This window comes from Dermochelys coriacea, chromosome 1, assembly GCF_009764565.3.
Source record: "Dermochelys coriacea isolate rDerCor1 chromosome 1, rDerCor1.pri.v4, whole genome shotgun sequence".
In the NCBI taxonomy this organism is placed as follows: domain Eukaryota; kingdom Metazoa; phylum Chordata; order Testudines; family Dermochelyidae; genus Dermochelys; species Dermochelys coriacea.
In genome coordinates, this window is record NC_050068.2 from 307621982 (window position 1) to 307636156 (window position 14175).

A 14175-nucleotide genomic window follows, 5' to 3' on the forward strand; every position below is an offset into this window, starting at 1 on the left:
AAAAATCATATTTGTAACTTTCCACACTCAAGTTCATACACAGTTACAGAACAAAAGTGATGCAAAGAAACAAACAAGTATTGTGAAAATTTCTAAGGGCAGTCAGACATATTCAAAGAATATTTCCCTTTTTGTATTATACATACCAATCATATCTGTTTGAAGTCTATGTCAACTGATTATTTCCCCTAGCGTTCCAGACATTATGGGACAGACTTTCAAAGGGCTTTTGAAAATGTGCTAATAAAATTGAGAAGTCGTTCATCTGCTAAATGAAAATCCACATTCTTTTCTAAATTAAAAAAACACAAATATTATCTATATTTGAGATCCTATTTGATTTTGGAAGCCATGTGCAATGTGTTGCAAGGTAGGAGGTGCAGGTTCAGGAACCACTGAGAGATTCCAATTCCAATAGACTAGTGGAATTTGGAAACATCAGAAGCATTATGGCTGTCACCTTTATAAAGAAATGGTTTAGATTTTTCTCAGGTGTTCAGGGAGAGGACGGACTGAAAGGGGCAAGTTATAAGTTGTAGGCAGTTAGGGTTTTAAGCTATTATGGTAGATAAAATGAATATAGAAGAAAATGTAAAAATAGCTTTGTATGTATAATAGTTTCTATGTTTACATTGTGTTTTCTACTTTTTGTAAGGTACTCAGAGCAATGAGTGTGTGCTTGAAATCAGTCAAAAGAAAGAAGAATAACTGTGCTTTATAGAAAGGATAATTTACGTGATGGCCTCCACAAGATTAAAAAGGACTGTCAATCCAGAGAGGATGACAAATTACAAATAATTTGCCTTCACAGAGTATTTTGACTCAACAATTCTACTTGTCATATGGTCTATGAACTATGTAAAATTCAGTAACTGTTGTGAAAGCATGTATACCCTAATCTCAGAATCAAATATTCTAGGCAAAAATTATATAAAGTTCACAGCCTTAAATAACCTCAGCTTTTTACTGTGGCTCATCATCTAGCAGAGAACTTAGAAGAAGTGTGGATCTTCAGAGTCAAAATACAAGTCTCCTATGTTATTTGCCATATATAGAGAGAAACATAGAGGAGCCTCTGTTCAGATCCATTCAATTAATCTCTAAATCCAGGCCTGTTATTACACTGCAGGTGTCTCGGTACCTTAGGGTATATGGTAGTAATCAATTACATATAAAATCTCTTCCACAGCATGCCTAGAAAAAGCCTAATAGCATCTTCTTCTCCTGACCCCAAACCTACTTCCTACTTACTTCAGTGACAGAATCTTTTCCCGTGATTGAAATAGACTGTGGATACCAAGAATAATTCCTCTCGGAACAGCTTGCTTCTGCTAGCATTTCTCCTCAGTTTCCACACAGTCCAACTCAGAGAGCTACAGGACTATGTGACAAAAGGTCTATCTTTGAGGAAGAGGCGTATGGTAAGATGAATCTATATTAGACCTGAAAACAATGGCCTTCATAGCTAATTGGGAAAGATGAAAACTAATGATGCTCCCCATATTGCTTTGCCAGTTGGGTGGAATGGACAGTTCAATATCTGTGCCCATTCATATTTGACTTCTCTATGGTGCTGCCTACAAGGGTGTCAATTAGTGACAACTTTTGTGGTGATTTCTCTGATGTGGACCTTATTTAAATGAAATGCTAGCCATCACAGAAGAAAAACGGATCTTAAACAAAAAGTCAACATCTCACAAAAAGGAGTACTTGTGGCACCTTAGAGACTAACAAATTCATTTGAGCAAAAGCTTTTGTGAGCTACAGCTCACTTCATTGGATGCACCTTCATCGGATGTAGCTCACGAAAGCTTATGCTCAAATAAATTTGTTAGACTCTAAGGTGCCCCAAGTACTCCTTTTCTTTTTGCGAATACAGACTAATACGGCTGCTACTCTGAAACCTGTCATCTCACAAAAGGTACCTACCACAGGGATCCAACTTTGTTGTTTATTGCACATCACTAAACACAGTATTAGGAAGCAAAGGGAAAAAGCAACTATACATAGCAAAACCAACCTCTGCTTATTGAAAAATCTCATCAGCTGACAATCTAAAAATGTTTTTTTCTTTCTATACATGTTTTCTTCCCCTATTCATTGCATATTTAAACCTTTAGAGTTCTTTCATTTAGATTATGTTAAAAAATTCTAGCCATGAAATCAGTTGTTAAAACTGAGAAGCCGACATACAATACAAGGGATGTAATTCTATTCAGATGTTCTGATGATGTCATTTAGCATCAGCAGACTAGTGCGGAAGTATTTTGTCATCAAAATCCCAAGGGAATTTCTATTTATTAGCTGGCTACATATATATTTTTAACAATTTGCATGTCTAATGAATGTTTGAAAACTTGACTGATTTAAAGTCTTAAACATTCACATTAGTATTAATAATAAAATATATCATACTGAAACTGATTTAATATATAATGTCAAATGTATAATAATAATACATATAATGCCATTTAAAAGTTCTCAGAAACCCAGTATTTGGCTATATTAAACTGGGATTTTCATAAGAGCATAACTCCATCAGATCTGAGAATCTATTTCCTTTAGGCTCCTTTGAAAATCCCAGCCTTAATGCATAGATGAAATAAACTCACAAGAAAGTTAAGCCTATGGGTGACTTACGGAAGCAGAATCCTGCAGGTCTTTCTGAAGTACCTCAATTCTGATTGTTTGTTGTTTGGTTGTAGCTTCCAATCTGGCATTTTCAATTTCTAGTCTTAAAAGCAAATATACTTTTTAATATGTAACAATATAATTTTTCTGGACAAGTCTCTAAATCCACAATAGCACAAAACTTGAAATAGTTTTGAAATAATCATTTACATATGAATTTCATAATCTAAAACTCATTTTAAAATTGTATTTAGTATTTAATTCTGTAATTTTTAATTGTGTATTAGCAAAAGTCATTTTATTTCTGGCCATATTTTAACAATAAAACCTGGTTTCAACATGTTGGTAATTTTCTTACCTTTGTATATGTTCTTCTAGTTGTTTTATAGCATTATTTGTTCCAGATGATGCTATTAGAAGGTCTTGCAATTTCTGGGAAGAAGCATTCACTTCCCGTTCCTTACTGTCCAATGCATTCTTCAAATCATGAACACGTCGTTCAGACTGAATATATTGATCTTCCGATTCTTGCAGCTGTAAACATATCAAATTTAAGGTAACTGACGTTTGAAGTGCAAGTATTTAAATCATTATTGAATTTCAGATGAAAATTCAACTTCCTGTACATACACATTTGTTTTAAATAAATCCCTTCTCCTTTTCCTTTCCTTTCCGTCCAGATGTCTGAAAGCCTTGTCCATGCCTTATCTTCTTCCTCAATTACTGCAACATCCTCACCAGTCCCATATTGCTCCTCTCCAATTTGTCCAAAACAGAACTGCAAAAATGATTTCTCCTCATCTTATAAGACCACGTCACTCTTTGAATGTCTTCACTTGCTCCTCCTTGCCCACTATATCTTGTTTAAAATTTGGCTCCGGGCCCCAGCAAGTATAAGCCAGCCCCAGCTACCCATTAAAATGGGGTCACAACCCACTTTGGGGTCCTGACCCACAGTTTGAGAACTAGATAATATGTTAAGTAAAAGATATATACATGCATCGCTTTGTCCAAGTGAGGATTTAGTTACTCTAAGACAAATTGTTATCAGGTATGTATCACAGTTATAAAATAATGTAAATTACTTAAATGTCATTGTGTCTTAGAGGCCTAGAAATAATGTTAAGTCAATAAGTGTTGCGCTGAGACGACGAAAACTACTCATTGTACTACTCTAAACATAAATTGTATGTAGGTGCTGAAAAAGAGATAATGAATACAGCAACTGGAGCGTATACAATTTTCGGAACACATGGTTTGTGATGTCACAAAATGGACAGCTCCTTAGATAATAGAGAAAAGTGTGAATTGAAGAGTTTATTGTTTCTAATGTAAGAGGTAAACCATTATTAAAGTTACACGTTACCTGTAGTTATATGTACTGAATAACAATAAAATGAGAAGTGGCTTTGAATCATCAAGTGCACACTTGATGTTAGTAAGTGTTGTGTGTGGAAGAGGAATAAGTTTAATTGGGTTCTAGTTTATAACATGAGTTTTGCTTCTCTAAGCATTCAAGAATAGGTTTAGCTTAGAATTATGCGGTAAGATGATTTTAAATTGAATTGATATTTCAGTAGTTAAAACAATTTAAATGTCTAACTTTTAGAATTTTTTTGATTGAACTGTTTTGATAATCGTACAGTATTTGATTTGTATAAAGCTTGTCTAGCAATTTGGCAAAAGACTTGTATTAAGTTTCCATAGTGATGCCAAATTATTTCCACAAAATAATACACAAGAAGTTTTATCACTGAGTAATAAAATTTTGTATCTTTCAGTTACTGTGATTTGATGTATTACTTCAACAAGAGTAGCATCCTATGTCAAAGCAATTCACTTAAACCTTGTAAACACTATCCTATAAATATTTTTAGTTTGCTTTCTGTAAACTTATTTTTTTTAAATTCTATTCTGATAACACAAAGTCTTCAGATATGTCAAATGCAGACAAAATTTTCAGGCTCTATGGCAAAACTCCTCATTTGAATAGTTAATCACATTCCCCTGTCTCCTGGGGGAAGGCTGCTAATCAGAATTACAACATGTGCCTAAGAAATAGCCTACCTCCTCCAAAAAGGGCAACCGGAACCACCACTGGTCCTGTCCTCCTCGCCTACAAAGAAGTCTTTGGAACTGGCTGGAGAGAAGCTAGATTTTAGTACCAATACACAACTCTTTCTGGCTTCCAGCTCTACCTACACTTCCAAGACTTGAAGGGTGACAAAAAGGATTGAAGAAAGAAAAGGAGTACTTGTGGCACCTTAGAGACTAACAAATTTATTAGAGCATAAGCTTTCGTGAGCTACAGCTCACTTCATCGGATGCATTTGGTGGAAAAAACAGAGGAGAGATTTATATACACACACACAGAGAACATGAAACAATGGGTTTCCACTCTATATGGCTAAATTCAGTGCCTTGCATAATCACAGGTTTCAGAGTAGCAGCCGTGTTAGTCTGTATTCGCAAAAAGAAAAGGAGTACTTGTGGCACCTTAGAGACTAACAAATTTTCTCTGTGTGTGTGTATATAAATCTCTCCTCTGTTTTTTCCACCAAATGCATCCGATGAAGTGAGCTGTAGCTCACGAAAGCTTATGCTCTAATAAATTTGTTAGTCTCTAAGGTGCCACAAGTACTCCTTTTCTTTTTGCGAATACAGACTAACACGGCTGCTACTCTGAAACCTGAAAAAAGGATTGAAACTACACTTGAGACGAGCTTCCAATCCTACCCCATTCCACACCACCACAGCCTGATGCAGAAGCACAGAGTAAAGGAGTTTCTGATTCTGCTCCCTGCCTCAGTCCTCAGAAGAGGGGGTGAAGACCTAAGTGTTTTCCTAAAAATAAAGGTTTCAGAGTAGCAGCCGTGTTAGTCTGTATTCGCAAAAAGAAAAGCAGTACTTGTGGCACCTTAGAGACTAACAAATTTATTAGAGCATAAGCTTTCGTGAGCTACAGCTCACTTCATCGGATGCATTTGGTGGAAAAAAACAGAGGAGAGATTTATATACACACACAGAGAACATGAAACAATGGGTTTATCATACACACTGTAAGGAGAGTGATCACTTAAGATAAGCCATCACCAGCAGCAGGGGGGGGAAAGGAGGAAAACCTTTCATGGTGACAAGCAAGGTAGGCTAATTCCAGCAGTTAACAAGAATATCAGAGGAACAGTGGGGGGTGGGGTGGGGGGGAGAAATAACATGGGGAAATAGTTTTACTTTGTGTAATGACTCATCCATTCCAGTCTCTATTCAAGCCTAAGTTAATTGTATCCAGTTTGCAAATTAATTCCAATTCAGCAGTCTCTCGTTGGAGTCTGTTTCTGAAGCTTTTTTCTTGAAGGATAGCCACTCTTAGGTCTGTAATCGAGTGACCAGAGAGATTAAAGTGTTCTCCAACTGGTATTTGAATGTTATAATTCTTGACGTCTGATTTGTGTCCATTCATTCTTTTACGTAGAGACTGTCCAGTTTGGCCAATGTACATGGCAGAGGGGCATTGCTGGCACATGATGGCGTATACCCTCTGATCCCACTGAGAGTTACCAAAAGAAACTACAGCATTTGCTCAAGAAACTCCCTGAAAAAGCACAAGAACAAATCCGCACAGACACACCCCTAAAACCCCGACCTGGGGTATTCTATCTGCTACCCAAGATCCATAAACCTGGAAATCCTGGACGCCCCATCATCTCAGGCATTGGCACCCTGACAGCAGGATTGTCTGGCTATGTAGACTCCCTCCTCAGGCCCTTCGTTACCAGCACTCCCAGCTATCTTCGAGACACCACTGACTTCCTGAGGAAACTACAGTCCATTGGTGATCTTCCTAAAAACACCATCCTAGCCACTATGGATGTAGAAGCCCTCTACACCAACATTCCACACACAGATGGACTACAAGCCATCAGGAATAGTATCCCCGATACTGTCACGGCTAACCTGGTGGCTGAACTTGGTGACTTTGTCCTCAGCCATAACTATTTCACATTTGGGGACAATGTATACCTTCAAATCAGTGGCACTGCGATGGGTACCCGCATGGCCCCACAGTATGCCAACATTTTTATGGCTGACTTAGAACAACGCTTCCTCAGCTCTCGTCCCCTAATGCCCCTACTCTACTTGCGCTGACATTGATGACATCTTCATCATCTGGACCCATGGAAAAGAAGCCCTTGAGGAATTCCACCATGATTTCAACAATTTCCATCCCACCATCAACCTCAGCCTGGACCAGTCCACACAAGAGATCCACTTCCTGGACACTACGGTGCTAATAAGCCATGGTCACATAAACACCACCCTATATCGGAAACCTACTGACCGCTATTCCTACCTACATGCCTCTAGCTTTCATCCAGATCATACCACTCGATCCATTGTCTACAGCCAAGCTCTACGATATAACCGCATTTGCTCCAACCCCTCAGACAGAGACAAACACCTACAAGATCTCTATCATGCATTCCTACAACTACAGTACCCACCTGCTGAAGTGAAGAAACAGACTGACAGAGCCAGAAGAGTACCCAGAAGTCACCTACTACAGGACAGGCTCAACAAAGAAAATAACAGAACGCCACTAGCCATCACCTTCAGCCCCCAACTAAAACCTCTCCAACGCATCATCAAGGATCTACAACCTATCCTGAAGGATGACCCATCACTCTCACAGATCTTGGGAAACAGGCCAGTCCTTGTTTACAGACAGCCCCCCAATCTGAAGCAAATACTCACCAGCAACCACACACCACACAACAGAACCACTAACCCAGGAACCTATCCTTGCAACAAAGCCCGTTGCCAACTCTGTCCACATATCTATTCAGGGGATACCATCATAGGGCCTAATCACATCAGCCACACTATCAGAGGCTCGTTCACCTGCGCATCTACCAATGTGATATATGCCATCATGTGCCAGCAATGCCCCTCTGCCATGTACATTGGCCAAACTGGACAGTCTCTACGTAAAAGAATGAATGGATACAAATCAGACGTCAAGAATTATAACATTCAAAAACCAGTTGGAGAACACTTCAATCTCTCTGGTCACTCGATTACAGACCTAAGAGTGGCTATCCTTCAACAAAAAAGCTTCAAAAACAGACTCCAATGAGAGACTGCTGAATTGGAATTAATTTGCAAACTGGATACAATTAACTTAGGCTTGAATAGAGACTGGGAATGGATGAGTCATTACACAAAGTAAAACTATTTCCCCATGGTATTTCTCCCCCCCACCCCACCCCCCACTGTTCCTCTGATATTCTTGTTAACTGCTGGAATTAGCCTACCTTGCTTGTCACCATGAAAGGTTTTCCTCCTTTCCCCCCCCGCTGCTGGTGATGGCTTATCTTAAGTGATCACTCTCCTTACAGTGTGTATGATAAACCCATTGTTTCATGTTCTCTGTGTGTGTATATAAATCTCTCCTCTGTTTTTTCCACCAAATGCATCCGATTAAGTGAGCTGTAGCTCACGAAAGCTTATGCTCTAATAAATTTGTTAGTCTCTAAGGTGCCACAAGTACTGCTTTTCTTTTTCCTAAAAATAAAGAGGGTGGAGAGAAAATAAAATGCTTGGGATGGCAGAGAGGATGAAATGCTTTGTAGGAGGGGGCTGAAAATTGAATTGTTAGAGGAGAAATGGAGAAAGAAGAGAGGACTGATAAATTCTAGGAGCAGGGAGGACAGAATCAGTAATTTGCAGGTGTTCTGAACTGATCAGTTGGAGAACTGCTGCTGTTCCAAAATTCAATGAATTAATGAGAAATTAATGCATGTTTAATTGATTAGTTAAAATTATTTACCTTGTGTTTTGCACTGTATCTGTCCTAATACTCTCACATTAAATGCCCTACTCTAGTCTTTCTAGTGCATGTGCACAGATCTTCTTGCTGCTGCTAATAAAATATGTTGTCCCATTTCTGCCTAAAATGTTTAGAAGAAAAATATAGTAATGAGAAACAACTATTTTTACCTATAGTTAATGAGGGCTGACATCATGCAGAACATTTTTCTTGAATGCTTAGAGAAGCAAAACTCATGTTATAAACTAGAACCCAATTAAACTATTCAATTACTTTACACTTAAAGAAAAAAAATGAAAATTTTAAAAGGCCAATTTTGCGTTCCCTCACCCTGCTTCAAGACTTTAGCGTGACCATAATAGTTAAAGTAAAGCTACTATTAGACGACAAGGGACTCCCTCCCTTCATAACACTGAAGTCAAAGGAAAGTGTACAATTTAACCACAAGGTGACTGTTGTGACAAACCATCAGTAAAACACTAGCAACAGAAATCAGCTTCTGACTTTATGTGACAAAATAAGACACTAGGTATACTTGTATTTGAAATGTCATACTATCATAATCTTTAAAATAGACTCCTATTAGAAAGATTCCATTTAGTTTTATGAATTGTGACATTTCGTAATATCTTGCCATTTATAACAAAGTAAATTAAATTAATTCATGAATACAACTTTATTTGATATTATTCTCAAAATAAGCAGAACATGTTATGTTTTTCACTATTTGTAAAATCAATGAACCAATTACAGATTTACAGATGTATGAAGTTAATAGACTTGTATACCTTGGTTTTAATCTTGTCTATTTCCTTTTGCAAATGTAGTTTGTCCTCTTCCAGGTCATTGCGATAACGTGTTGTAACTTCAAGTGAAGCTTCTGACATTGATTGCTTTTTAAGAGCATCAGCAAGTTCTTGTTGCAGTTGTCTTACTGTACCCTAATGAAATATTTTCAAGTTAGTATTAATAAAGATTACAAAAATTATTATGAAGAGTCCAGATTAGGATTTAAAATATATTTTTTGATTTGTCAGATTACATATGTCAACTAATCCATTCAGGAGAGCATTAAATGGTAAACAATCATGTCTGCCAGTGATGCGCCTAAATAGCTGCAGGCTCCCTCCCATCTGACCACTGTCAAGCAAAGCCACTTGGACAGCTGGTGCCAATGAATGAGGATTGCTATTTCTAGAGAGGTTAAATGTTTTAGACTGTTTAGGATGTGTGCTATCTTCTGCTAATGGTCATTTAAAAAGAAAGGGTCTTGGTCATTCCAGTGATGTAGGAAAGGCCTTTTACAGAGAGTTTTCATTGTTAAGTCTGGTTTTGTTTTATTTTTTAAGATATACCTGAATACAGATTTATCCATTTAGGCATAAAAGCCACAATTTGATTGAGTGTATAGTTGGGACATTTAGCATTTAAGAATTTAGTCATTAGGTAGGCCTTCAACATCTTAACATATCTGACCTTCTCAGAGTTTCTGGAATCATAATACATAAAGGTAAATGCAATTTCAGAGTATCAATAATTCCCCAGCAACACTAAACTTAAGGCAGAGATCTGTCTAAGAATTGCTGACATTCAGGAGACAGGAGAAAATGTCTGAAAGACAACAGACAGGAGAAAATGTCTGAAAGAACACTGTCAACTTAAAAATCATAACTCTGTCTGAAAATTTTGTATCTAATCTTCTTACAAGTAGCACACAAAAAGACTACAATAGAAAGAGATTACAGGAAAAAAATAGTTCCCTCCAGGCTTGTTTGTTTACTTTGGGTGTAGTTCAACCCACTGCGGATGGCTAGCACATGGCCTATGCATCACTCAAATTTCAATTCTGAGGGCTTAAATGAGATCTCAGAAGTACATAGACTTGTGCTGGCCTCTGCACAGAGGTGATTTTCACTCTTGTGCATTTGCAAGCACTTTAGCTATAGTTCGTTTTAGCTGTTTTTCTGTTCAGTCACTCACTCCCTTTCCACTTTTTTGTGTGGTCTCTCATACAGCAACAGAGGAGCAAAAACATGCTTAAATCTCACTGAAAAGCCTAAGCAGGGGAAGCTTGGAGCTATTGTAGTACCTGAAACTAACTCATTTTTGAAGATGGTGACTAGATTTCAAATTGCCAGCATATCCTCTTCTCCACTCATCTGTCTCTTACCAATTGTCCACCCTTCCAAATTATTCTTCAATTGATTTCCACCCATACCCAAATCTAGTTTACTCTCTCTTATGTTCAGCCTTTCTTAATCTGTTGATTTCCTTAGTTTTCTCCAATATTCTTCTTTGTCCTTATCAAGGCTGATTCCCCACTCTGGCACTTCGAGTACAGAAAGTGGGGGCCCGGAAGGACTCTAAAAATTAATACTTGCCACTCCAGGCTTGTATTAAACTCCCAAGGTTGCAGCTTTTCTCTGACCTTGGACATGTAGATGCTGCCACCACCCAAGTGCAGAACCCCTTTGAGGTACCAGGAAGGCACATTTGGGAATTCCTTCCTGTGGGGTACCCTCAAACCCTTGCACCCTGCCCCCTTCTGGGGAAGAGCTGAGAAAGAAAAACAAAGGAAATAAGCTGTTGCCACCAGCTAATTAAACAACATGTGCATAACCACTTAGGACACAAAAATCCCATTCTGTTCTTAAAAAAGGTAAATTTTATTAATAAAAAAAGAAAAGAAAATACATCTTGGAACTTAGGCTAGATTTAAAACAAACAAACAACTACAAGGATTAAGCATCAAGAATAGCTTTCCTGAGGTCTAGCTTAAAGGTCACAAGCAAAACAAAAGCATCTGGGGCTGGCACAGAGGAGACCACAAACCATAAAGAAATAAAGAGATAAACCTAATCGCGTCTTCCTAGAAATTTCCTGATCTACTTACATATTTGGGGTTTTAGATGAGTAGTTTCTAGGTTTGATATTGATGATTTTTCATACCTGGCCCAAGCTTCTCACAGCATAACTGTCTCTCCCCAAGAACAACAGACAGACTTTAAAAAGGGAGTCTTGTTTCAATTTTAAAAAGTTCTAGCCTTCCCACATTGGCTCTTTTGGCCAGGTGCCCACTCACTTCCTTTTACCTATGCATAGCGGTGAGACTTTTTAATCCTTTAGAGGTAGAGCACTTAGAGAACAGCTATTAAGAGCGATTTTATAGCTACTGGCTGGCTGGGTGTCCATAAAATGGAGCTATCCCTTTCCCTCCACCCTTCATTTATCACAGCCCTATTGCCTCACTTATTTCCTACTTCCTCTCTTCTAATCTTTTGCCTCTGTGGCTCTCCTTTGTTCTGTTCAGTCCTTTGAACTGTTTGGAAAGTTTTACTTTCCTTTCCATGATGCACAAATACTACTAGGTAAGGAGATCACACTTGTAGACAAAGTAGTTTATCCTCGAATAGTCTGAATTTGAAAGTCATTACTCAAATCTTCCAAGCAGAATACATAGGTGAGGAAAAGCAGAGATGGGTTTATTTGCCTCAAGCTATTACTATTCCAACTACGAAACAGATAAGTGCATTCCCCTGTAAGTAAATTACACAATTATTTTTTCCAACTGCTGTATTTCAGAATTTTACAAGATAAATTTTAAACTTTGTTATGGGACCTTCAGTGAATAAATGATAAAATTCAAATCACTGTTTGAAGTTTTTACACTTACCTCTCTTTCTACTTTCTCTGTTTCATATTTAAAGACTTGCTCCCTTAAATTATTACATTTTGTGATTAATTCCTTATTTCTCTCTTCCATCATATTAATTTGCTTTTCAGTATCAGCTCTAAGTTTACTGAATATATCACTAAATTTGTCTTGGACATCACTCACTACTTTTTCTTTGATGATCCCCTTGTTTTGCACATCTTCCAATTGCTGCCGGAGTAAGACATTTTCACTTTGAAGCTGTGCCAATCGTTCTTGCATAGATTCCTGTTTTACAATATATTTGCTCATTTGATCCTTCTCAGTTTGTCGAGCATAATCAAGTTCCTTTGCCTGACATTGTGCATGACTTAGATCTCTTTGAGTACTTTCTAAAAGCAAAGTTTTTTCTCTAAATGTGTGTGTTACATGGTGAAGTTCATTTTCTAGACTGTTAGCTTTAGTTTCGACTTTACTAAGCTGTTGAGACAAGATATTATTGGTGTCTCGCAGATTGGACAGGTCATGATTGAGCTTGTCTTGCAAACGAAGCCATTCATCACGCTCTCTTTGTAGTGTTCGCTCAACATCATTTTTTGATTTCCGACAGCATTCAAGTTCTTGAACAGCAGAGTTCAAACGGGAACGAAATGATTCCATCTCTGTCTCCAGCCTATCTTTATTTTCTTTTGCATGCTCTATTTTGGAAGTTAACATTGCAGATTCTGTCTTTAATACATTCAGCTGTCCATTGTACTGAAAAACTGTTTGTGTTAAAGCCTCCTCATTTAGTTTTAGCTCCTTCCTAAGATCTTCATTTTTTTCTTTCAAGACCTCATTTTCTTCTAAATATTTGGTTTCTTCCTCCTGATGCCGAATTCTTATTTGATCAAGCTCTAGTCTTAGTATAGCAACTTCATCTTGCAGTTTCTGATTTTTGTGTAACAAATCCTTTTCTCTCTGATTATCAGGTACCTGAGTAATTGAGAACATATAAACATAGAGGTGAGAGGAGGGAAAGAAGGGAGAGGAGTTACATTTAAAAAAACTGAGAACAAACATGCATTTTGATGTTTTCTAATAATCAAGCTTGACTTACTTAAAATAGCTTTATAAACTACAATCTAATTGGCTGAAAAGGCTCTGAACCCATGTTAACATTTAGTGAATGAACTCACTGGAACTATAAGATACTATTCAGCAACCAAATCAGTAAGCCACATTCAAGTTTCTTTTTTATATCAACAATAATATAAACAAAGCCTTTAAATATTTTAAATCTAAATCCTTTCAAATACATTACCATACATGTACGCTTTAGTACAGGCAACACACTACAGGCCCTACACTACAAGAAGGATGTGGAAAAATTGGAAAGCGTCCAGCGGAAGGCAACAAAAATGATTAGGGGACTGGACTACATGACTTATGAGGAGAGGCTGAGGGAACTGGGATTGTTTAGTCTGCAGAAGAGAAGAATGAGGGGGGATTTGATAGCTGCTTTCAACTATCTGAAAGGGGGTTCCAAAGAGAATGGATCTACACTGTTGTCAATAATAGCAGATGACAGAATGAGGAGTAATGGTCTCAAGTTGTGGGGGGGAGGTTTAGGTTGGATATTAGGAAAAACTTTTTCACTAGGAGGGTGGTAAAGCACTGGAATGTATTACTAGGCAGTTGGTGGAATCTCCTTCCTTTGACGTTTTTAAGGTCAGGCTTGACAAAGCTCTGGCTGGGATGATTTAGTTGGGGATTGGTCCTGCTTTGAGCAGGGGGTTGGACTAGATGACCTCCTGAGGTCCCTTCCAACCCTGATATTCTATGATATGGGGGTGTTTTTATATTCCTTTAAAAATATGGTTTATGCTTGTTATCCAATTTGCAGAATTAGCAACATTACCTAGCTCTCCTGATTCATTGTGTTTTATCTTCCCTATTTATTATCTTCTTCTCTGACTTCTATTTGAATATATATCCTACATATTTTAACTTTATGTATTATCTTGGCATTAAAGTGTGTTTTTTTCCCCACATATCCTTCGTTTTCCTTCCCTCTCTCTTCTTT

General features: G+C 37.7%; 1 protein-coding gene across 32 annotated transcripts in view; it reads right to left on the bottom strand.

Annotated features, from left to right (window-relative positions):
• The window catches only part of LOC119854023 (ankyrin repeat domain-containing protein 26-like), a 187900-nt gene that overhangs the window by 67549 nt on the left and 106176 nt on the right, over positions 1-14175 (bottom strand). For all 32 annotated transcript variants that reach the window (XM_043495587.1, XM_043495497.1, XM_043495595.1 and 29 more), the window contains 4 exons: positions 12132-13085; positions 9247-9399; positions 2990-3165; positions 2641-2734 (listed from right to left, as the gene is read on the bottom strand). In XM_043495587.1, coding sequence (XP_043351522.1) covers positions 2641-2734; positions 2990-3165; positions 9247-9399; positions 12132-13085 — 1377 coding nt within the window. The remainder of the gene's footprint in view (positions 1-2640; positions 2735-2989; positions 3166-9246; positions 9400-12131; positions 13086-14175) is intronic.